This window comes from Fusarium verticillioides, chromosome 5 (genome assembly GCF_000149555.1).
Source record: "Fusarium verticillioides 7600 chromosome 5, whole genome shotgun sequence".
In the NCBI taxonomy this organism is placed as follows: domain Eukaryota; kingdom Fungi; phylum Ascomycota; class Sordariomycetes; order Hypocreales; family Nectriaceae; genus Fusarium; species Fusarium verticillioides.
Window position 1 is genome coordinate 2,460,557 of NC_031679.1, and position 23,669 is coordinate 2,484,225.

Consider the following 23,669-nt stretch of genomic DNA (forward strand, 5'->3'; position numbering starts at 1 on the left):
AAGCCATCACCAGCGCCAGCTTTCTTGACCACAAGCAGCGAAACGTCAGCAATGCCACTGTAGCCTTTGTTTCTCACCGGCGCAATTCAATTATGAATCAATTGTGGGGGCCGTAGGCCTGTTTCCGAACAGACGACAGGCAGCCCCCGGCTTCTTATGTACATAGGCAGTTCAATATATTCCAGAAGGTCAGCCACTCACCCCAAGCAAAGGGAGCAAAGGGGTAGGTGAGAATTTTCCATGCATTACTACTCCGTAGCACCGTGCGGGTTTGCCCCTGGTAGTCTAGTTATTTGTGATTCTTGGTATCCAGCACTGACAGAAAACCAATCTTTGGTCTCCGTGCCATAGATGGACCATAATCAAAATGACACTTTTTGAAATGATGCCTTTAAGTCAATGGTCCGGAATATGCCCAGCCAAGCCGTATTGATAAGAACTTGACACTAATTCATCCCATCACATCCCTGGCGCTGTATCAAGGCACACCCGGCCACGTCGAATATGCTCAATGAACTGGTGTTGCCTAGGCGTAACGATACGTGCCACAACCTGAGTTGCCTGCAATCACAGCACTTGAGTGTCTCTGACATCCAGAGGAGCAATGAATGTCTCATGACATGACGGGCACTGAGGAATGCCCGTGCAACAAACAACGCGGCAATTTACCTGCCAAACCAGGGAGATAACCACATTTTGAGTCAAAAGGGGTCAGAGGAATCACGACTCTTTTGATTAATCAACAAACTGGAAGTTATGTGCCTGCATACATGTGTATATGCGCTCAACACAATGTCACGCAGCTTAGCCGTGGGAGAATTTGTTGAGGGAGACGAGATAGTATGAGGTGTCTGTTACTCCGGCCTACCATTCCGAAAAGCTGGTATAGTTTGAGGAAAGCTATGCGTAGGCTTTACCCGAGATGATCGTGGAAGGCTCCGCGCATCACCAAACATACCATAATCCCTCAAGGGCAAGAGGTTCAAGGCCCTGGGACCTAGGTAATGGACATAGTCGGTATTGAGCCATGCCTGAGCTTCAGGCGAGCGAAAGCCCGTTTTGTGTATATACTTGTACATAAGCGAATGGGAGAATCCAACCTTTCTTCTTATGTATACATATCTGACAACACCCCCCACCACCACTGCTACAGAGTACTCCGTAAGGTACTCTGTAGAGTCGGCTCCTCTACTTGTATGGCCAGATGTCAGCGCCAAAGGGACGTGACAGAGCATGGCCCCAACCGGAAACCAGCTATTAGCGCTCTGGCGCACCCGAGAACTGGCCTCGTCATGAGAATTGGTGAGCTGTAATACAGAATTACCTTACCTATAACTCCATGCACGCCTATCCTCTCGTATCTTTTCTCAGTAGGTAGCAGTTCTGTTTACTGACTACTGACGTTAGGCACTTGGCTAAGACTGGGCTGGAAAGGTTGGTGGGGTGCCGGAAGATGTGTCCATGTGGAGATGCTGGGGTCATTAGAAGCGGTACTGTAGTATATAACTGTACTGTAACCGGGATATTCCTGGATTTCCTAGATGTGATAGTTGACGACAGCCCACGTACCTGGGTTTCCGGCCGAAGTCTATTTACCTTCGGATCAGGGAGATCAGCAAGGAAGGGAAACATAGATATCGATACGTCTGGATGGTGGTTTTCGTACTAGGTATGATCAATGAAATTTATGGCGAGGAGGGCCCATAGATTTGTATAAGCGATTTCGGGATGTGAAGTACGCATAATGCATGTTGTTGCTTTTGGCAGGGATAAGTATTAATTATAGAGACTTGGAAGCAGTCAAGAATGCTGTGACACTATACAGCCTGGATGTTGCAACCTATCAATCCTGTCGAATACCTAAGCATAGGTCATGCTAGGTATCGAAGCAGCATATGTCTGTCCTTGAGACGAACGATAAAGATGTGGTGACTCCAACTTGGGCACAAGAGATGAGAGCATGCTCGTTACTCATCGACCAACGCTCCTAAATCGTGATAGATTCTGGACTCCTAAGAGTGAAGCGTTTTGATCACCCATCAAAGGCCTTGCTACTCTATTCTGCTGTCTCATGGGATCAGTTACCCCGAAGGCTCAGCCGACGTCATTTTTTAGTCCTTCCAGTTGTTGTATACAGCATCCTATCGTATCTGCTAGGTTTGCTTATCGTTATGTGCTTACAAGCCATGTCTAGAACAGCTTTAAAAGGGTAGGTAGGTCTGCTTATGGTTCAGTATCCATAAGAAAGGGCAAGTATTCGACTCGCTTATGAAATGAGATGGTCTGGAACAGACAAACAGCAGAGCGCTGAAATGAGAAGGCGAGGTTATATATCAGTATGTAGGTAGTCGTTAATAGCATGGATATCTGGCAAAGCGGATATCACGAATTTACTGCCACTTACGTCAGTAGTTCCATACGAGACAATTCCTACTATATCAGTTCAGCAGTTATGAGGTACAGAGTCCAGAATCTTTCCAATCACACTTGGCAAAAATGGACAGGCAAAGTCTAGCTCAATATCCATTATATTGATTTAGGCTTTGAATCCTTTGTCTATGTAATAAAATAGAGAAAGTCATGATAGACCACGTAAGGAGCAATAATGTCAGTGTCACCACAGCCGGATCATGTTTCACAAGACAAGTAAGAATATGGGAACAAGGGGCGTCCTATAGGTGCATGAAGAGCCATGCGCTTTTTAACCCTTTTCCTAACAACAAATGTAATTCTTTCCATATCATCATGCATGACAACTATTGCCACTTGCATGATCCATGCTCACACAAAACTGGCCCCCTTCACTTCTCGCCTCTGTTTGTAGAAGCACTTCGCGCCGTCGTCGCAGTTCCAGGAGCTGCCTTAGTCTTCCGTCGTGTCGGCTGATAAACGTCGTTGAAGTTCATGGCAACACCAAGGAATCGCATATCCACATCTGGTTGATACGCAAGGTCACCAAGGAGGATCTGCACACGAGTTCGGAACGATGCACCCAAGTGTCGAAGACGCTCTTGTAGAACGGGAAACTCGGAGGCCACACCACCAGAACCTGTCATCGGTGTGTCAAGGCCATCGTGATCATCGTTGTGGCGCGTGGTACTTCTGACATCGGCCTCCTGACGTTGCGTGAAGTCTGACACGCTCCAGCTGTAAAGTCCGTCAACAGAGTCTCGGTAGCTGAGCATGAACCGCAAGATTTCGCCGAGCTGCATCATATATGTCGTGCGGTCATCTTCATCAGAGCTGTGCGCACGTCGTTTTGCCCCGAGAAGACCTTTATGAGTGATGTCGTTGAGGTACCGTGTATGCGCCTTGATCAGATCATCCAAAGTGCAGTCCTCCTTTTGGATCCGTTTTTGAAGCTCGCCCCACGAGGATTCGATGACCTCGAACAAGATGTAGTATTGGAGCTGGCCTACAAAGTGAATCATCTCGGCCAGAACACCGCGTGTTGACTTCCACGTTTGGGAGACGGCAGGGTCGGAGTTCTGAAGAACTCCACGAGCACCCGTCATGCACTTCCGCCAGGTTGAGAGTACTGCAAATTCTACTCGCTTGATACGCCAGAGAAAATTGAAGACTTTCAGATATTGTCTATTCCCCCACTCTGTCACGACAACATCGACAGGTGCATCGATCTTATATTCAAGGGTAAAGCAATCCCATCCAATATCACCATGAGATAGTTGCAGCATGCGCGCATCTAGACGTCGTAGAACCTCGGGAGAATCATACTGGGCATTTGATCCCCGAATAGCGTGTTCCAATTGCGCCGTTAGAGTATGTCTGTACTGTGCCCCAGCCGGACGGTCAAGGTTGGCAGCCAGAGATTCCATGAGGAGTGCAATAAAATCTCCTTGTCCTAGAAGGATGTAGTCCTTGAGCGCCTGAAGATGCTTGAATAAGTGAAACTTGTTGGCCATCAAGTCGATGAGACGCTTCATGGTGGTCTTGTAAGCTTCATCGATCCAAGCTTCTAAGGTAGCTGTGTCGCCATACCTTAACTCTTTGGAAGCAGCTTTAGAGTAATCCTCAACCCACATGGCATCACCGCAGCTATGTCGAATGAAGTTTAGTGACTTGCCGATTAGGAAGACCTTCTGGGCAAAGTCCTGAGTAATTATGCTGGGGATCATGTCTGTAGCGATCTCGAACTTATCCTCCCAGACATTACCTGCACCCTTAGCCTTCGCTTGGTCTTTGTCAGGAGCCTGCTCTCTAACGAAAAATTCCTGGAAAGGGTCGGACAGTTCACCGTCATAGATCCAGTGCCGTAAAATGTCGTAAAATGGCCGTGTGAAACTCCGTAATAACCTCTCTGCGAATGCGGCCACCACAGGATCTCCATGAGAAGAAGAGAAACTATGGATTAGGGAGACAAGCTGGCCCCCTCTGTTCTTCTCAGATTCCTCAGCAATGAGGCTCATCAACCTGAGGCCCATTGTTGCTTCGCGTGTCCATACTACACATCTTTTGAGCGTAACGCCTGTTCTTCCGATACCTTCTCTTGGGGCCTCCTCGTCAAGAGATGCAAGTGCTCCCCGTATCTGAGTCTCAAGAGTTGCTATCAAACTCAGATATGACTTAAGCTCACCGTGGATAGCAGCTCTGAGGCTTTGGCCTAGTAGCCCCTTTGCAGGAGTCTTGCAGAACCCGTCGAGGCCGCGATAAAGCAGCGAAGGCTCAGCCAAAGTGTGAAGTAGGGAAATGATTGGTAAAGGAAGTGTCGCCGGTAATTTGATAAGATCTGATTTTGCGAAGGGTAGATTGGTTGATGATAGTCCCTGCAGAGTAAAGGGAAGGTCTCTAAGGATGACCGACTCTGGAGGCTCTATTTCCGAATAATTATTTGCCAGCAAGGTTGATTTCAGTGAAACATCTCTTTTTGCTTGCTCAGGGCGTGGATCCCCCTCTTTGCTGGATGGCTTGCTCTCTTTTTGTGCAACTTTCTTGAGTCCCTCTGACTGAAACGCCTCCTTGAATTGATCCTCCTCAAATCGAGAGGCCCTACTGGTGCGTTCCCGACCGTGGCGTTTGATAGCATCGCGACTGATGGCGTCTCGGTAATTCGGCGCCGAAGGCTTCACCGGGCTCAGTGGGAGCGGTTCGCTGGGGTCTGGGGAATCAGCGAGCTGATAAAGGAGGTAGAGGATTGCCCATTTATGTTCCAGCACAGGAAGTGAAAGCAATCGGGTATATAAATTCGAGAAGCGCAGAGCTTGGGAGGGATTGCTCTGAATGAGCTTTCGTTTTATAAGGTCGGAGGCGTGGTTAACATCGGAAGAAATAGCGGGGGAAACTGGGCTAGATCGCGAATGGTGAGTTTTGGCATGTTTTTCGGATACATTTTTGGAAAAGGTACATACCTGTCTATTATCGATTTAACAATGCCGAAGCAAGTGTCGTGTCGTTCTTGCGCAACATCTTCAGGATCATTGGGATCACTGGGTACGATGTGGGTTATCAGGCTGTCAATAGCGTTGGTGATGCGATCGGGAGCCATGACGGCATCGTCGCGGGCCACTCAAGTGTAGGTATGGAGCTGGTGAGCAATATAATTGTAGAGAACCTTCGTTCGGTAGGCAATTCAACAAGAGGTTTGTTTATGCACAGGCAAAAGTTCTGGGTAACTTGTCCAATATCAGCGTGATTGGGATCATGAAGCTCAGACGCGACAGGCGCGACAGAACAAAGTTGGTAGTGATGCAGGGCGAGTTGCTTAGTGCCTTTTTTTTAGAGGTTTGATGTAGCGGGGACCTGAGCTCCCTCGACTATTAGGCGACGATTCAAGTACAAAAAACCTTAACAATGCGCTGGTGTATCCCTGGCTGGGTGTGCTCGCGGCAAAAATCCAACTACACTCGAAACCATCCATTCACCTTTAACCTCACGTCAACAGCAGAACGAGTCGCCCATCAACTTACACAACTCAACATGCCTTTTTCATCAGCTTAATGTCACCATAGTGATCGCATCAAAGCCCCCGTTCGTTTCGTCCAACTCATGTGTCTTTTTATCGCGCCGCGCCGCGCTATTTTGTCGCACGCGACGCTGTCGCTTATTCAACTCCTATCAAGATGCCAGACATCGACCCCGCGGCTTTGAGCCGTCCATCCGTCAGCCTCTCGACGCCGATTTTATCCAACAAGACACTTGCTGGGTCTATCTCTGGTGCGCCAAAGATAGCAAAGTCAAGCCAGATCATACCCGCCCGAATTGACCTCGAACCGCTATATACTGCGCTCAAGGCTGCCATTGGCAACGAGAAATGGGCAATATATAAAGAATCAACGACCGAGTTCCTGATAGGTAGATGCTACGACATCTATCAAGTACGCATGTGCAATTACTCACATATCTTCAGGACGCTTAAATCAGACCGAATATTCTGAACGAATAGACCCTATCCTCGCAGGCCCAGGGGACAAGGAACACCTACACAATAACCTCATTGCCGCCATATATGGAAATGTTACTCGAGAGATGCCCGATCAAGGGCTGGCCCCCTGGGTCAGCGCCAACGATAAGCCTGCGGCGACGACAGGGACTAAGCCAGTATCCGGAGATGCTACGGAACGGAGGTTGAAGGGAGATGTCATGCAACTGCCAACCCGAGACCGCAGGCGCATCAAAGATCTGGTACAGAACGATGTCAGTGCCTCCATGCCGCTTTCTATCCAACTGCTGACCAGTAACAAGTGGGATCCTCACGAGAGCATATCCAACATCTTTGCCGACACACGTCGCAAACTTTCCACAGTAACAGATGCCACCCCGACGGTAGCAGGCATCAACAACATGAGTATGTATTCTATCGAAACGTTTCAACTTTGGAAAAGCTTTAACAAAGTGCAAGATTTCGATTTAGAAATTCGAAAACGTCATGCTCAACCTTTGGCGGTTGAATCAGGCGAGTTTCCTGACATCAATATGATCTCCGGCCGAATGCTACCCTCTTGCTACGAGGCAGGACTGGTCAATGGGCACACAGCGGATGCTCCTCAATTTCTGTCGGTAGCTGTGGAAACTTTCATCAAGGAGGTCCTTACACAGGTCTTCAGCCGCACGCGGAGTAATGGACCTGGTGAATCAGGTAGTGCTGGGTTTGGCGTTGGGACGACATGGATTCAAACGCACAAGTACAGGCGACAGCTGGAATACGAAGAAGAAGCTGCGATACGAGGCGAAATCTCCAGAGACAAGAGCGGGCTTTTGCCAATCGAATCCAGGGCTGCGAGCGAAAGAGGCCCCTTGGGGATGTCCGATCTTCGCTTGTCCTTGGAGATGGCGGATACAGGCATGGCCCAGTTTCCTGTGTTAATGACACAGGTTATATATGGATATCGGGAAGGGGAGCTGGAGAATTGGGATGACTATACCTGGGTGTGTGATCAGCCACCTGAAGCCTACGCAGACGAGAAACACGATTCAGAGGCAAATGGAGGACAAGTCTTTGAGCTTGCGAATGGTTACGCTGACGCCATGGATGTAGACACGGAAGCATGGTGGGAAGGTGCGGAAAGTCAGGATGCTGATATGCTGGATGGCATATTGGACTCATGCCTTGCGGCAGGGTCCTGAGACTTGTCTAACGGGGTTGAAAATCTCGACTTAACGGACAACGCCAAACGTTACACACATGTTGAGTCCAGCTCATATGCATGCAACAAGGTGGACAGCATCGATACCAGAAGCAAAAGGGACCCAACTTATCCAGCCGGTTTCGCATATATATATAAGCGAAGCGTCATCGTATGGCTGCGAAAAGCGCAGACTGGCGTAAACGTTACAACTAAGAGGGAAAGGAGTATGCTATCAAGAAAGTACGGGTAAGGCAACAAGGCATGCAAGGAGCTGGCGTTTGACAAAGAGAGTCGTGATTTAGTACAACAGGTCGGAATCAAGGTTCAGACGACTACATATAATCGGACGGCTTTATCTTTGGCGCAGGGGTTTTTGGCTGATATCATTTTTGCTTCTTCAATTGGGTTTACGGTCGTGGGACACTCATTTTCATGGTGTTCATGTTGTGTGTATTTCTATCGCTCTGTAGGGTTGAAAGTCACCCCTATACAGCATGCTACCAAGAGGCAATGGAAACTTGCTGCGGACTGGAGTAATGGGGACGTAGGGGAGGCGGTGGGATTTTGTACTTTTATCATTACAGGAACGATACCCGGGTAGCTCGATGAGTGTAGAGAAGAAACCGCTTAGTGCCTACCAATGATGATTTAAAAACCGCTGGTTTTGTCGTGCTAGGTTAGGACAGTACGGTAGCTGGAGGTCTCTTTTGGTTGGCCAAAAGGAATTGAAATCGAATGAAGTCATTGAACAGTAATGAAAAGTGTCGTAACATTGAATGTCAATTGGAATCCTTGCTATCGAGCTCGTTGGAATGGGAGGGCTTTGTCGGGAAATGTACCTTAACGAACTGCCAGAGCCAACTTGACGTTTTGATCAATGGATTGGCCTCATGATGTTTGCAGAGCCAAGCAAATAACTGTAGCGTTCAAGTCTGACGAAACTTCTTAGCACGCACCCCTGCCATGCAATTCCCTATTGCCCACCGTGGATGAGAACAAGAAATGTCGCGATTGTTTTGTGGCTAATGACTAGCGAAGAACCATCATCCTCATTGCATGCCAGAGTCGCCCATACCTAGCTGGGAAGAGATGAACGCAGCGGCGCTCCAAGTTCCTTAGCCCCTTTGTTATTTTAGGTAATTCTGCTTTCGGGAAATAAATGCGTCAGCTCAGAAGCCTTCTCAGGTTGCTAACTAACACCAAAGCTAGGAAACCAGCTTCTGAGCTTGTGGAGAAAGAGACACAGAAATAGAAAAAGAAAAGAGATTGTGATAACAAATACGCGCAGCCGACGAGTCTCAAAAATCGGCATAGTGCGAGCGACAAAGCTATTCTGGATTTGCGCTCCGTCTCTTCGGTTGGTGCCTACCTACCTTGGGAAGGCAGGCTTGTAGATCATTGAGGTGTCAAGAAGAGGGAAAGCATGATGGATGTAATCAGTCACACCTGTAGATCCACTCCAAGAAAAAGATTCTCGGCGATGTCATGATAGTTCACAGGTGCTTACCTTAGAGACTCGGCACGTACGTACAGTAGGACAACATCTACACAGTCCAACCAATCCTTTCATTGAAAGAGGAAGCTTGGATTCTTCCTAGTGCGGGAGCTGCACCGAAGAGCAGCAGAAGTGTCTGTAGAACAAGCGCCCGAGAAGCCCGAGCCCTTGACAGGTCCGTGCACCACCTTCTAGAAAGCTTCCCTGACGGCAAGCAGCTCCCAGCTCCCAATCATCCCCACTTCTCCCCATTCCGTTGGTCAGGTCTTTGGCTTGGACCAGAGAAGCTCCTTCTCTCTGTGCTGGGATCTATCTGCCCTACCTTACCAGCCGCAAACTAACCTAAGGAAGTAGCATACCTACTTTACATGCCCGCGCTACGACAGGAGACAATAACTCATCTGTTGTCTGTCCTTGTCCACCTGACTTTATCCATCTTTTCCTAAACTCGGTCACCCTGCCTCGCGTTGCCGTTCCTTTCATAGCTCGATTTTTCACACCCGCATCTGCTAAGCTCTTCTTTATCCTTTGTATCTTCAACCTCCTCCATCGCCATCAGTCTCCTTGACGACGAGGCGGGGATTGGAGCAACAGAACCCCACTCACCTTGCTCATCAACTCTTCCCGGCCCCTTCATCGCTCCTCAACATTACGACATCGTGAATCTCCAAAGGTGCTCGACATCGGCCTTCATTCGCGAGATTCCTGTCGCATTTTGATTTTCTCCGGTCTCTTATTATATTAAGAATTGGACCCCTGTCCCGTGCCTGGTCCCCCCCCCTGATCTATAGAGAGCCCTACAGGATATCGTCATCCTGCTTGATCATATCTCAGGTCGAAAGGGTCTAGCTACTGGGATTCAGCGTGAGTGATAGGCCTGTTTCTTCTTGTCCTGCCCTTTCCATTGCAATGGAAGTTTGGTTATAAGAGCTGTGCGCTTAGAGCTGTCTGGGCACTCCATTCAACGAGAAATCGTTGAGGATGGCCGGCTCTACACATAGAAATCGATACCCAAGCTCTGCTGTCGCACCCTTCCCCTAATTCGAGCTCCCTTCAACGTCTCACTATCCCCTTCACCTTGTCCTCCATAGCTTCAGTTCTTTGATCTGTGCATGGGCTATGCACCAGGGTCTTGATATGGGCCCCGCCACAACACGTCACTTTACAAGCGTGGATTGCAGCCCACGTCCAGCTTCACCTCTAGCGCATTGCCCCCGGGACTTTTCCTGTACGCAACATCCCTTGTCGTTCAGATGCCATCGATGTTTGTTCCAAGCTTCAGCTGCAGCTCTCTCTGACACTCCTACAAGCCTGTCCATTCGTTGATTTGGCTATAAGAGCGCCTCAGTAGCTGTAAGTCAGAACATCATTCCTGTGCAGCACCACGTTGCCACTTACTATTATCTCTTCATTTCTTTCGCACGTCCCTTGTTCACTCTTGTTTCCAACCATTGACCTTTGACAACATTCGCCCATTACTCGATGTATTTTCTATGGCAAACACTTTCAAAACCGAGAAGCTAACGAATCCCGAAAATAGACAATTGACGACGAGTAACCTTTCCTCATTCGCCCCGCGATACCCCTCACCTGCGTTGACCTTCAATACTCGCAGAGATCGATTCTCTGGCTGTTGTCGATAGCTTTATAACACATCTGAAGAAAACAATCTTTGTTCCAACTCTAAATCATGTCTGGGCCCTTTTCCAGCCCCTTTGGGGAGAACAGCAACCCTTTTGGGACAGACAGGGGAAAGAGGACGAACAACGCAATTCATGCTGTTGCCGAAGAAGATGAGAACGATACCATCACATCTCCTACAAACCCTCGATTTGGGGCTTCACCAAACTCCGCCTCCATGTTCTCTGGCCCTTTCGGTGGTGGCTTTGGGGGTGACTCTTCATCTGAGGCACCTCCATCGGGTACCCTCCCAAACCCTGATAGCTACCCTGCTCAGTACAATTTTGGTCGCCGAACATCAGTCTCTGCCGAATCTCTGAAGCCAAGTGCTGATTCATATGACAATTGGTCACCACCTTTTCACGAGAAGTCTGCGGACCAGCTTGAGCGTCTTAAACGTGCTATTGAAGGAAACTTTCTTTTCAGCCATCTCGAGGATGAACAGAGCGCCCAGATCCTCGGTGCTCTTGTTGAAAAGCCGATACCAGCTAAAGGTATCAAGGTGAGTAGCGTATACCCGACATTGAATCGAAAGTCTGACAAGATGTTGTAGGTTATTAGCCAAGGTGATGCGGGGGATTATTTTTATGTCGTCGAGAAGGGATCTTTCGACGTATATGTCAATCCTAGTGGTTCGCTTCAACCCGGTCCGGATGGCATGGGTAACCAAGTCGGCAACATTCAGGCTGGTGGTTCGTTCGGAGAACTGGCACTGATGTACAATGCGCCTCGAGCTGCGACGGTTGTCTCGGCTGAGTCCGGTTGCACTGTATGGGCACTCGATCGTGTTACCTTCCGCCGTATTCTTATGGAGTCGACGTTCGCTCGGAGACGCATGTATGAGAGCTTCCTTGAGGAAGTTCCACTTCTTGCAAGCTTGAACCCATACGAGCGCTCCAAAATTGCCGATGCCCTTGAAACAAAGAAATTTGCGGCAGGCGAGGTCATCATCAACGAAGGAGACCCCGGCCACGCATTCTACCTTTTGGAGAGTGGTGAGGCAGATGCTTACATTGGACAGCCTGATAACAAGGTTCGCCATTACAAGAAGGGCGATTACTTCGGCGAGCTTGCCCTGCTTAATGACGCCCCGCGAGCAGCTAGTATCGTTGCTACGTCTCCAGTCAAGGTTGGCAGTCTGGGCAAGAACGCTTTCCAGCGACTTTTGGGCCCTGTGGAGGGCATCTTACGAAGGACCAAGTATCAGGGTGTTGCAACCGGTGTCGAAGAGATGGATCCTCTCCACACCGGCTAAGTCACAAGGGAAGATATATGAAAGCATGAAACTGAGGTTTGTTGGACACGCCGGTAATCTCAGTCACTGGTCTTAGTAGTGCTGTTGGGTTCGCCTTGTGCTGGCTGGGTGTAAATGTTGATGGCGATGCGCCTCGGGTTGGATTGAGAAATGGACGACGGAGGAGTTGACTTTGACATGGCGTTTTGTGAGGTTTTCTACCACCTTCGCTTCCCTGAGACAAGTATTGCTAGTGATCAGAGACCTTGGTTGATATCAATATCATTATGCTATATCTCTCCACACCATGAGCAGTAGAAGGCAACGAGACTGAGATTGGAAGTAGCCATTGACGAGCAATCTGTCAAATTAGGGAAATTCCTTGAGACTTTAGTCTATGTGGCTTCCTTTATTAAAGACTCTATTGCAAAGATAATGTTGGTATCAAAACGCCTGAGTTGATGTGGAAAATCTTACAAACTGATTAGTCCGCCTCTATGTATCCCATGGTAAGCGTACCTGGGTCCTAGTTACTGCTCCTGACCGTCTGTGGCCCTCCGCGTGAGCTCCTCCCGAATCTTCCTCCGAAGTTCTTCAACCGCAACTTCAGTTTCTAGCACCCGACCGACGCCAGTGCGCCAAGTATCATCCAGTGTCTTGATTTCAGCCCCTACAGCGTTCTGCCTGTTTTGCCTCTCTAGGTTCACGATATCGATTTCACGCTTAACAGCAGCAAGTTCACGCTCCAATGCCTGGAGCTCTGCCTCTAGCCCATGGTTCCCTAAGAGCCAAGCGTTCTTTCCCCACTTCTCTAGAAGCTCGAGGTTTGTGAGACGTGAGGAGAGGTAGCTATGTGCGATGGCGGCAGCAGGCAGGGCGGTCGCTGGAGGGGCGCTGGGAGATGGAGCCTCGTAACGGCTTAAATCGAGCGGTGCAAGGGGCGTGGATTTGGAGACGCGCTCAAGCTCGGCTATCATGGCGGGCGTGAAGGAGGGTTCTGGATTGGAAGTCGGCAGGGGAGGTTGAGAAGATGCTTCGGCGGCAATTAGGTCACGGGCTGCGGTCAGAGCTTCGGGAGTCGGTTCCTGGTCAACATCTAGAGGTCAGTCAGCAAAGGAATGAGTAAGGGGGACTCAGAGACCATGACACTTACAAGGAAGGGATTCGTGGTACGCTGGAGGAATGGGCATCTTGAATTATGTGTCGCGGTGCGCTTCGTCAATCCAGGCCGACTGCAGGTGGCGAATCAAATGAGAGGAGGATGAGGGTTTGTGTATATGATTTGTTCTCTGGTTCTGTCCGACTCAGGAACAGTATTTAGGAAATCGTAATTTTGTACAGGCAGATACGGTAGATAACTGAGATACAATTGCGATCACAGCCTTGCCGCCACAAACTTTCGCAAAATTATGAGTAAGGAGAGTAAGCACGGACCATGAAGTAGCCTTATGCGGCCTATTCGATCAGCCTTGGTGGCTGAGCTTAGCAGTGTAATGTGCAGGGATAGCTTGCTTCCCCGCGTCTGAATCAATCGGGATGGTGACGGAGTCGCGCTCCACCAAAGAACGGCAAGCAAAGTGCAGCAGATGTAGGGACCAAGACGTCAATGCCAACAAACCGAATTTATGTTACAAATATATACAGGAGAAGAAACCCGGCCGTTCCTACATTCGAGGCTTTCTTGATATTTACAGCCATAAGGAAGGAGGATCTCGTCCTACTAATCACCGAAGCGAGTAAGTTGTACCGTAACTTGACCCTGCGTAGAACTCAGCACGCTCGAGCGCAAAACGGCTGCTCCCAGTGCTAGATATGGAATGGATGTTTGTAGGCGGCACTGAGGGTTTTTCTTTTATGGCATTGCCATAAATGAGCCTGATAATCGATTAACAAAGTGGTGACCGACTCACAATCAATCTGGGGGTTTTAAGGGATCCTTGATTGAATAAAAGCCTGATAATTGAAGATAGTTTTATGTACGAGTTGAACGCGTAGTAAACCTCATCCCGTGACTTATAAGCTGTTCAAGCTGAAAAGGCATTTGATAATATTAGCTGTGCCTAATTTCGGCTATGAACAGACTTGTTGTTCGCTTTGGTGCGAAAGTTAAGATAGTTATACAGTAAATACATTGTTCCGCTGGAAAGAGTACGGATACTTTCGCAGGCGGTCATAAACCATGCATGATCCACGTAGAGATCTGAGTAAGTCACGAGGGTTTCAACAATTCCGCCGATATCCCTTTCCATATTCCCCAGGCATTTCATCCGGTGACCCCACCACAAGGCAGTTTGGTTTCTGTTATTTCATTCGTTTAGTCTCGTGTCGTTTCGTAGTTGTAAAGCAAAGATCAAGCTCGCGTCGCAATTCCAATACATGTGAACCCTCAAAGATGCCTCTGCCATCGTATGTGTGACAGCAAGCAGTGACTATCAATCTCTTGACAAGGACTCGATAATCTGATTAGGATGAGGACCGACCGCTCTCGGAAGAGTCGGTCTTCGAGAGATCCTCGTGGTCTTCTTCCTCGGGGCCGTGAAGTGACTCCTCAAAGACCGGCTCGGGCTCGTTGACCTCAAACTTGGTCTTGAGGTCGCTCACGTGGTGAGAGAAGCTGCTGCTGTTGGAGCGGCGTCTAGTGTTTGTGAAGGTGAATTGTTCGTCAGCGATGTCGTCGTTGACGGTTCCCCTGCAGGCCGTGTAAGTGAAATGTGGAGACGGCGACATGGGGTGCATTGGGCTAACATACCAGTTGCCTCGACCAGAGCCGTCTTTCTTCACCTTCTTTGGGTCGACATCGGCAAAACCGTTCTTGCCAAAGAAACGAGGAACATTTTCCGTGGGGAGCGCGGTTCCCTCGGCAATACCCTTATGGTCACGGTCGTTGGCCTTGTGAGATCGGGTCACTGTGAGTAGTACCTGTTAGTATCATGGCATGATAAAGAAGTGGTCATAGGCTGACTTTTGGATTGTATGTCAAGGTGATATGAAGAAGAGGTGAAATTGTGATGGTATGCGAGATGAAAGATGGAATTTGACTATCAGGATGATGAATGATGGAAGGAGGGGTTGAGGTACTCGAGAATTGGAAGGGGAGCTCATCTGCTTTTAAACGGATTGGATGGCGGGCCGAACGTCACCAACGGCACTCGCCAGTGAACATGAGCATGCCTCCTCTGGAGTCTACCTAAGCTACGCCAGGTGCGGGGTGTCCAAGTACTCCGTGTATATAAGTCGCTATACGGAGAAGGGGGGAAAGAGTACCTGGGAGAGGAACGACAAGACTGTGAAGGATTTGAGGAACTCACTTTTGAGCAGCGGAAATACTTTAGAACTGGCACCGGGAGATTCTATAGCATGCGGTCGAGTTAGGATGCGTGAGTTGGCGTGAAATTGAAAGGGGCGGTGTTGAATCTCGGAGTAGGTAGGTTGTTGAGGACTCAGTTGACTTTGGATGAGGGGATGGTTATTTACTGGTGAAATATTGCGTGAGAGAAAGATGGAGTTTGATGGTAGGATCTTCAAGTGTGTAGAAGTGATAATTCAAGACGAAGCAAGAAAATTTGTCTGTGATCTAGGAACCTGCTTGCTTGGAAGGGGGTCTTGCCTTTATATCCCGAGAGTCACGCGAGGTACGATGCGTGATGGCATCACCTTGTATCCAATCAGCTCATTGCAGTCCGATGCTCCTTCCCGCCTACCCAGCACCATTTCACACGAGGGGAAGCTACGACAGCTTCCCAACGGATGACAGGCTTTCAATTGGACAATTGCAAATTACGGAGAGCAAAGACGAGAGACGGAGGGGCCCAGCTCATGGACTGACTTGATTGACCGTGCCTCATCATGGTCCATCATGGAAAGACCAGGCGTGCAGATTCACCCAGTGCAGCGACCCACCTCTCCACCTCCAGCTCATCTGCTGTGCTGATGAATACTAATAAGTGGACCTCGCATGTCCCATCCCGACCGCCTATCGCGTGACCACCTACAAAGTATGCGCAAGCAGCCGCTGGCCGAACTCTCTGGTCCAATAATACCTACCAAGCTACAGTTTAACGTGCTATGGAGTAGGTACAGCTTAAAGCATGTTACAACCAGCTTAGTAGGCACCTACTGCGGGAGCCATCTTCCAGCATTCCATTTGTAAAAGAACCAAGTAGACTATCCGTAGACTGCTAGACAAACTGTCTGATTTCAAGGGAGACTTTAACTGAATGATACATACCTGTTCAATTCCATCATGATATCGCTCTCTGTGTCATCTCTCCAGATCAATGAGTGGAATTGAATTCAGCTTGTGGCCTCTTCTAACCTCCCAAGGCAAAGAGGGGCCATGTCATGCTCCACTGCCTTTGTCCATTGGGTTTCCACAAACACTAATACTGATGCTGATGCTGATGCTGTAATGCAAGGCCCCTGGATTCGTGAACTTTGAGCCTTCATTCTGTTTTGTGCAGACTTAGTTATCACCGTCCTTGATGTGCAATAACTCTTTGGCATGGGGCTGACTTCACTGTCCAGTGGAGGTCTTATTAGTCTTTGACTCTTCCTTGGCTTTTGGCTCCAGGTGGCCCCCACAGCGTCATGAGTGACAATCCCGCTTATAATTATGGGACCAGATCTGGGGTAAGACACGCAGGTACCGGCGGCTCTAAGTGATATGCCAACCGCAGTAGATGGTAATGGCTTGTATCGATGGGCAAGGAAAGCCCATTGGAACAGGGGTATAGCATAAGGAAACTTTTGACTGCAAGATATGTGCTGCGATACTCCACCTTTGGATAACACTACATTATGATTCATGCACAGACATCCAATCACACAATAGGGAGCCTAGGAGCCATGGGTGTCAAACAATGATTGATACATACGTTTTACGTTGAACTCGGCCCCACAATATATGGCTGTAAGAATATTAATTATACGTTCATCCCTGGAGGAATCATGAATCTCAAAAAATCAGGCTTAACTAGGGGAGATGATATTCCAGGTCTAACTTTACCATCTCCGATACCGCCCCGACCTCGTGTCTGCTCGACTCAGCCCCCAGCGATCAATGGGTCTTAACAAGGACTGACTCAGTGCCAACATGAAGCTGACGAGCACATGACCCCCTCCTTATCGGCCTCTTTTGGATACATATTTAGCTATCACCGAAATCCGCCAATCGCAGACGCCGAGCGAATTCGGAGCCCCCTGCTCAACACTCTTCGGCGACTTGGATCCGTTTTCAGCATACTTGAGGGCTTCGATATCCATATTGCTCGCTACTCATGACATGCCTGCTTCGTGACCCGAATGGAAACCTTGAGTAGGATCCTCTCGATTCTAGAAACGCCGCCAAAGACTTAGGTTGAGGTCTTGTGACCTTCCCCACTGCTCCATCTTATTGCCGTATCGCCAGACACGGCCAGCTTCACAGCTCAGGCCATCAAGAACCACTGGGGTGACAAAGGAGCGATGACCAGCTCTGTGTACCAACAATATGAGAGAGAAAGGTTATAAGAATGTATACTAGATAAATCTGGCATTTACTATGTAGCCTAGGGATGGTCAAGTTCGCAAGAAGTCCATAAGTGTACGGGGGCGGGAGTCTTCTCCTCGTACCGCCCTTGAGAATAAGCCGGAACGAGGTGTCCTTCAACCACTAGGAAAACTCCTAGGTATACATATTATTATCTCTTTGTTGGCGTGGCCAAGCAAGACACTTTTATCAAGTAGCCTGTCTGGGTACCTAGGTACTCCACCAGGATTTCTCTCACTCGCGGCAATGGGGTTATCATGGATCCAATGCCTATACTAGGTAGAGCATTCACTATCAGTTAACATTGAAGCCCATGTTATCTCATATGGCTGTGTCGCCTAGCTATTGAGACTAATTAAGTATGCGTCGAATTGGGTTCTCTTGATTGCTGTCCCCCTATCTTCGCCGTATCGAGACGGCATCTAATAAAACCCCTTTGCTTATTTAATAAAGAAATATCGTCGACTTGCGCCTCAATGATACCACTGCAGCGTCATCCTCGTCCCAGAAAATGCTCATTCTGCGCAATCAAGCAAATACATTTCTCCCTCCCCCTCTCAGCATATCACCTATGCATATTACAAGAATAGGCCCCCTTTTCCTACCGGTGACCCATCTTGGAGAACTCATTCTGATAACGCAGCTTGAATCCGTTGCACAGCGCTCGCATGTCAGGATATTGATACCCTTTGAGCTCAAACCCTTGTGGAATTGCGCGCACTGGTAATGCAATCACCCTGGCTGACCTACTGGCCTTGAAGCACAACCAAAAGTATCCGGGATGCTTCGTGTCAATGCAGAACGCGTAAGCCGATCGGTTGGGATTGGCGTCGATGTACGTCGTGAGCCATTTTTCTACATCTATCGTTAGCATCATATCTTGTGTCTGTGAGCACCAGGCTGTGTGGAACTTACCCGTCTCTCCCCGGGATCGGTTCTGATACTTATCGTGTCGCATCAGTTCTTCAACTTTACGCGCCATGGCTTTCACATGCTCCACGATCATCTCGTCCAGGTCAGTATACGTATATTTGCCGCCAACGCGCAGCAGCTTGCCGACCGAAAATTCTGTTTCTTTCTGCATCTCAAGGACGTCAATGTGTTGGTAAACACCATCCGCGACCTTCCAGGTCACTGCCAGATGGTCGTTACCCTTGGATGACGGTCGAATGATAACCTCACCGTTGGGTTGCGAACCCAGATATTCTTCTGCTTGCAGGCCATTGAACGGTTTGAAATTGGGGTGCTTGACAACGCGCTGGGTTCGTCCCGTGGTCTTGTCCTTTTCTCGCAATTCCTCTTTATCTGCTGCTTCAAGGGCGTAGTCCCACCCATCTCGGCCGAGGTTGATCGGGCGCTTGTACGGAATACGTAGAGTTTCATCCCGCATTGACAGCTTAGCCATAAAGTCTTTATAATTGATGTCCAAAATCTTTGCCTGCGTCGTTTGTCCGGAGGCCAGGGCATCCTTAATGGACGAACGATGGTTGATTTCATGACCCTCGATACGGCCTTCGATACCACAGTCGAGCTTAACAATGGCGAAGTCATCCTTCACAACCCGCACATTGATGGGTACAATCATGCCTTCGCATAGAGTCTGCTTGGTCTCACCAGTAAACATGGTGAAGATCTCGGATGCCGACAGGAGAGCAAAATTCCGTCGAAGTTCTTCATAGGGCGCCTGGAGTTCGGCACGGATTGTTTCCAATGTAGCTCGCTTGCGCTGGCTGTAGTTTCTCTCCAATTGCTCTGCATACTCTTCCAGGACGAGCTCGTTGACCTTGTCTTGTTCATCCTGCTTGAACAGCTTGCGGACGATCGCCCCGGGCCCATTCTCGTCAGTTTCGGCTTTGACGTCCTCTTCGTCAAGCTCAAGAGCATCGGCAGCCATTTTCCGTCCGAGCTCGTAATCTTCAGGGTGAACTCGTGTGTTGTCTAGGGGGTCCGAAGCAGGGTTTGTGGCCTCGTATTCGATAAACAGAAAGCTGGCGCAGTTGTTCCAAACTCTGGGGCCAACGACAGGCAGCTTGCCACTATCTGGATCACCCACAAGCTCATCCCTTGTACCCACGGCACCGCCATTCGCGTTGATGGCCTTGATGACACTTGTTGCCTTGCGGGGACCCAATCCAGACACGTAAGGAAGAAGGTTGGCGGTATAGGAATCGTTCATGGCCTCGTTGATATCAACACCGCAGAGGTTGACCATGTCAACCATGGCGGAGTCGAGGTATTTGGCTAGTTTATCGGGTGGGAGAAGGTTTTGGCAAGGGTGGTAAGAAATGGAGGCAACGTCTTTGCCGAGAGCAGCATATTCCTTCATAGGGTTCTGCATATATCGCGCCAGAGCAACACAGTACCTCGTCACAGGATTCAGACTTGGGTGCTCAGCAAGTGCACGAGGACTGTCCTTGTACAAACGAGCGACCTCATCATTGACCACCACAACTTCCAGTGGCTCTGTTCGATAGTCATTGGTGTCTGGGTCCTCAAACTCAGGGCCCATAAGGCCCTTCTCGTTGACAAGGCTCTCCAGGTCACGTACCAGCTTAGTCGTCTCAGCAGACCAACCGCTAACGCCAATCACATCGGGTCGGCGACGCTTGACAAGTTCCTCGAACTCTTCTCGTTGGCGCTCATCTCTGGCTAGGTTCCCAAGCTTTCCTTGCTCAATGACACGACCATCTTCCTCAACCCATGCCCAGCAGATGGGATCACGGGCAGGGTCGGCCATGCCATTGGAGAGAACTAGGACACGAGGCGTGGTGCCCAGTATCATGCCCTTTGGTTTGTAGGGCGCCTGATCGAGCCGTTTTGCATATTCTTCTCGACACATCTTGAGCACCTCATCTTGGCAGAAAGTTCGAATGACTTCTTTGACGTTTTTTGCAATAATCCTTTCGAGTTTGGGATATGCAAGGTCAAGTACTTTCTTGCGTTCTTCACGCCACTGCTCGGCCCGGTCACTGAAATTCTCAGACTCGAACTCCTGATAAAGTTGTCTCCGGAAATCATATCGAGCTGGCATATCAAGCTTTATGGTGACAAGGCCTTCCTCCTCGGCCTTCATCATCTTCAGGAAAAGCTCTGGTTGGTGGACTAGATCAGCAATGGCCTGGTTTTGCAAATACTTGATTTCATAGTACGGGTGAGAATCATCGATTCTACGTAGCCCCTTCTCAGTTCGCCGACAGCTGATCTCAGCAGCTTGGTAGTACGAATTTCGAAAATGTTTACGCATCCTTGGGCTTGCAAACAATTCTTCAGAGTACATCTGTCGAGCTGCGTTAATAACTTGATCGCCTGTGTCGAAGCTGTCGTCGACCAAACTGTCAGCCAGGTCCATGGGATACTGAGCGTCATCATCAGGAGTGATCTTCTTTCCATGTCGCAAGGCGTTCTTGGCAAGCTGATCCGCTGAGATTCCATAAGCACGGACGAAGCTATAGGCCTTGCCTTGGCGCACTCGTTCAAGCAAATTTGACTTTGAGCCTGGCCGTTTTGTTAACGAGAGGTTTCCAGCCATAGCAGCGAGGTCCTTGAGCTGTGGACCGTACTGGAACTGCAAATAGTCTTGCAAATCTTGAAGTTCTTCCATGGTCGTCGCCTCTGGAATCATCTCCTCCACAATTGTGTCGTAAATTGCCAATCCTTTGAGATTTTCAAAGGTCTTCTCGAGAGCATTTCTCTTGTCCACAAAAGAACGAAATTTTATGTCCAATTCCAAGATCTTCCAAAGGTCGTCTTGATTCAAGAGCTTGTCTGCGCTGATGACGTACTCTGGCGCATCAGGATCATCACGGTTCGGATTCCGTGTCTTTCTGGTGTGAAGTAGGTAGTCTTTACGATGCTGGAACACGTAAGGCACCTCAACTTCGTCAACAATGAAGAATTCGAGGACCTTGCCAACAGCTTTGCCGAATGGGATCTGGAGGTCGGCCGCCAAACCCTTCTTTGGCCACAACTGGTTCGTGATCCATCTTGCCTCCTCCTTAAACTGCTCTGCAGTAAGCTGAAGAGTCTTGAAGGTTTTCCGGTCGAGTTGAAATCGCTCGGGCTCGTCGGTGAAACGAATCTCGTTATCTTCGTCGGTCAAGAGCTTCTCTTTAAGTTGCGATGGCTCGAATACGTCCTTCAGCTCAATGGCCTGTTCCTCTCTTTCACGATCTTCCTCCTCCTCTTCCATTTGCAGCGCCCAATCGTAGTCTTCGCCATTACCGAAGATGGCCTCCATATCGTCCAAGGCATCCTTATCGAGATTACCAGTATCGGCGATATTTCCAATGACACGATCTCTGGGGCGAGCAACCTCCGCATCTTCTCGTTGTTGTTCTAATTCCTCAGGGTCTTCAGGGAAATCCTCTTCGATGAAATCGTCGAATTCGTCGGCTTGGCGGTACGATCTGCCGTAAGGTCGCTGCTCGCTTGCATCTTCATCTTCGTCCGAGAAGATATCGTCCAGGCCACGGCGTTGGTTTCCCCTTTCTTCGTCGCGGTAGCCACGCTTGAGGCGCTTGAACTTGGACTAAAGACGAAGTCAGGGGGTGCTACTAGGTCATGGTAGTTCAAGTAGCGCCAGGGAAAACTTACCTGTGTTTGGGGCTTGGGACGCTCGCCGAATTGCTCGCCGATGAGATCCAGATCTTCTTCATCAAGCTGTGCCTCCTCTTCACGATCGCGATGTTTTCGCTTTCGTTTGTGAACGGGACGCACATCGCCATCTGATTCGCCGCCTTCTTCCTCGTCCTCATCCTCATCAACAATAAATCCTTCACGGACCTGTGATTAAGGAGTTAGGGAGCGTGTCTTTGCGCATAGTTTATGACAATACGGACCTTGCGAGCCTCTTCCTCATCGTCATCGTCTTCCTCCTCCTCACTGGAGTCTTCCACAGCAGCCTTTCGTCTGCGCTCCTCACCACCTTCATCAAAGGACTCATCCTCTTCCTCGTCATCAAGTTCGGCCTCGCCGGATATCAAGTCGCGCATACTGTTGCTCATCTTGGCGAGTTGCGATGCTGCCAAGCAGGCAACAAAGCTTTCTTTGTCTGCTGAAGTTGTCGGTGATTCGAGAAAACTCCGAAAGAACGAGTGATTGAAGTCCCGGGCCTTTTCGCTGCAGATTTAAAAAGTATGACAAGAAAAGGGAATTATTATGTGTGCTTTTGTTGGAAAGCTTTGGATAAGGTATTTAGGATTTTTTGGCGATGCGCTGCAGAGCTACACGTGCAGCCTTGTCGCGCCTGGCAAGGATGCAAAAGCGGTGACATGATAATCCGCTTCCGACCAGCCACCGCCACTCCTATCTACTACTCCGTTTCTCAGGTAAGGAACTCGGATGAAGCTCGATTGATTGCAAACTTTTTGATCATTAACAGCATTAACAGCATTCTCATATTTCTTTTGACGTACTTCGACCACCCACTAGGTATGCAGGCATGTTTGTATGTATGCAATTCGAACTTTACCCCTAACTGTACTGTGCTGGCTATCCATAGTGGCCCAAGTGTTGTTTAAACATGTTTGAATCGCCCAGTGTCTGATCCATCGTCTGTTCTCATGCCTCGATTACTTTTTTATCCCATCCCTGTTTTGGTCACTTTTTAACTCTTTTACAAATATCGCCATGGGTTGGGCACTTTCCTATTCTTAAGATCAGACCATTGCAAATCCTTGTGAGATATTGAAGGTTTGCCTATGACCAGTGTCGGATATGCTACCTGCAGACTATATACAATGTTAGAGCTTTGTGCACTCCTATAGTACCTATCCAGGGCGAGTGATATTGCGACTGATATAAATTAAATCATTTGAGAGATGTTTACAGCTTCAGAACACCTGAGTTGAGTAGGGAATTATGTTGTATCAGTCTGGACTAAATATCACCAACAAGCGACGACCACCATCTTATCATGATTATGAATCCATAACTGTACGGAGCTCGAGGCGTGAAGTGTCTCAAGTTCCGAGTTTTTGGCCAGTAGCCGTTCCAGCCTAGCCTAGGTTCCTACATAAGGTACCCAGACAGACAGGGCATGGCGCCTCCTGGACGTTGAACTCAGGCTCAGGCCTCGCCTCGTAGGGAGACGTACAATAATTACTCCGTATTAATGAACAATGTATGCCGGCCTCCGTGTCTGTACTCCAT

The 23,669-nt window shown here is 48.9% G+C and overlaps 6 protein-coding genes across 17 annotated transcripts; 2 read left to right on the plus strand and 4 right to left on the minus strand.

Annotated features, from left to right (window-relative positions):
- Window positions 1-2,513: 2,513 nt before the first annotated feature.
- FVEG_15104 (hypothetical protein) lies at window positions 2,514-5,688 on the minus strand. Its single transcript, XM_018904196.1, has 2 exons — window positions 5,367-5,688; window positions 2,514-5,304 (listed from the first exon to the last, which is right to left on the minus strand). The coding sequence occupies exons 1-2, from the start codon at window positions 5,501-5,503 to the stop codon at window positions 2,802-2,804; spliced, it is 2,640 nt and encodes an 879-aa protein (XP_018746259.1). The 5' UTR covers window positions 5,504-5,688; the 3' UTR covers window positions 2,514-2,801.
- A 153-nt stretch (window positions 5,689-5,841) lies between these two features.
- Window positions 5,842-8,321, plus strand: FVEG_02623 (transcriptional coactivator HFI1/ADA1; the record flags this gene model as incomplete). 3 transcript variants are annotated; one of them, XM_018890010.1, is made up of 4 exons in its annotated part: window positions 5,849-6,309; window positions 6,365-6,651; window positions 6,700-6,802; window positions 6,857-8,321. In XM_018890010.1, exons 1-4 carry the CDS (start codon window positions 6,078-6,080, stop codon window positions 7,579-7,581), a joined length of 1,347 nt encoding a protein of 448 aa, XP_018746257.1. In that variant the 5' UTR covers window positions 5,849-6,077. The 3 variants fall into 3 exon arrangements, with proteins under 3 accessions (XP_018746258.1, XP_018746256.1, XP_018746257.1); XM_018890011.1 differs by having other exon boundaries at window positions 5,842-6,651; window positions 6,857-8,241; XM_018890009.1 differs by having other exon boundaries at window positions 5,842-6,309; window positions 6,365-6,802; window positions 6,857-7,581.
- Window positions 8,322-9,391: 1,070 nt separating this feature from the next.
- FVEG_02622 (cAMP-dependent protein kinase regulatory subunit) lies at window positions 9,392-12,438 on the plus strand. 4 transcript variants are annotated; one of them, XM_018890005.1, is made up of 3 exons: window positions 9,392-9,942; window positions 10,619-11,260; window positions 11,312-12,438. In XM_018890005.1, the coding sequence occupies exons 2-3, from the start codon at window positions 10,769-10,771 to the stop codon at window positions 12,011-12,013; spliced, it is 1,194 nt and encodes a 397-aa protein (XP_018746252.1). In that variant the 5' UTR covers window positions 9,392-9,942; window positions 10,619-10,768; the 3' UTR covers window positions 12,014-12,438. The 4 variants fall into 4 exon arrangements, with proteins under 4 accessions (XP_018746252.1, XP_018746254.1, XP_018746255.1 ...); XM_018890007.1 differs by lacking the exon at window positions 9,392-9,942 and adding an exon at window positions 10,193-10,562; XM_018890008.1 differs by lacking the exon at window positions 9,392-9,942 and adding an exon at window positions 10,193-10,431.
- On the minus strand, window positions 12,136-13,380 carry FVEG_02621 (hypothetical protein). 3 transcript variants are annotated; one of them, XM_018890003.1, is made up of 3 exons: window positions 13,146-13,378; window positions 12,512-13,088; window positions 12,241-12,464 (listed from the first exon to the last, which is right to left on the minus strand). In XM_018890003.1, exons 1-2 carry the CDS (start codon window positions 13,180-13,182, stop codon window positions 12,523-12,525), a joined length of 603 nt encoding a protein of 200 aa, XP_018746250.1. In that variant the 5' UTR covers window positions 13,183-13,378; the 3' UTR covers window positions 12,241-12,464; window positions 12,512-12,522. The 3 variants fall into 3 exon arrangements, with proteins under 3 accessions (XP_018746249.1, XP_018746250.1, XP_018746251.1); XM_018890004.1 differs by having other exon boundaries at window positions 12,241-12,413; window positions 12,470-13,088; XM_018890002.1 differs by having other exon boundaries at window positions 12,136-13,088; window positions 13,146-13,380.
- Window positions 13,381-13,538: 158 nt separating this feature from the next.
- FVEG_02620 (hypothetical protein) lies at window positions 13,539-15,829 on the minus strand. 5 transcript variants are annotated; one of them, XM_018890001.1, is made up of 4 exons: window positions 15,694-15,810; window positions 15,301-15,646; window positions 14,742-14,898; window positions 13,539-14,681 (listed from the first exon to the last, which is right to left on the minus strand). In XM_018890001.1, coding segments are annotated over exons 2-4 (384 nt in total). In that variant the 5' UTR covers window positions 15,302-15,646; window positions 15,694-15,810; the 3' UTR covers window positions 13,539-14,455. The 5 variants fall into 5 exon arrangements, with proteins under 5 accessions (XP_018746248.1, XP_018746247.1, XP_018746246.1 ...); XM_018890000.1 differs by having other exon boundaries at window positions 15,301-15,829; XM_018889999.1 differs by lacking the exon at window positions 15,694-15,810 and having other exon boundaries at window positions 14,955-15,560.
- A 1,923-nt stretch (window positions 15,830-17,752) lies between these two features.
- On the minus strand, window positions 17,753-22,725 carry FVEG_02619 (transcription elongation factor SPT6). The gene is made up of 4 exons (XM_018889996.1): window positions 22,358-22,725; window positions 22,113-22,301; window positions 18,435-22,047; window positions 17,753-18,374 (listed from the first exon to the last, which is right to left on the minus strand). The coding sequence occupies exons 1-4, from the start codon at window positions 22,520-22,522 to the stop codon at window positions 18,121-18,123; spliced, it is 4,221 nt and encodes a 1,406-aa protein (XP_018746243.1). The 5' UTR covers window positions 22,523-22,725; the 3' UTR covers window positions 17,753-18,120.
- Window positions 22,726-23,669: the final 944 nt, after the last annotated feature.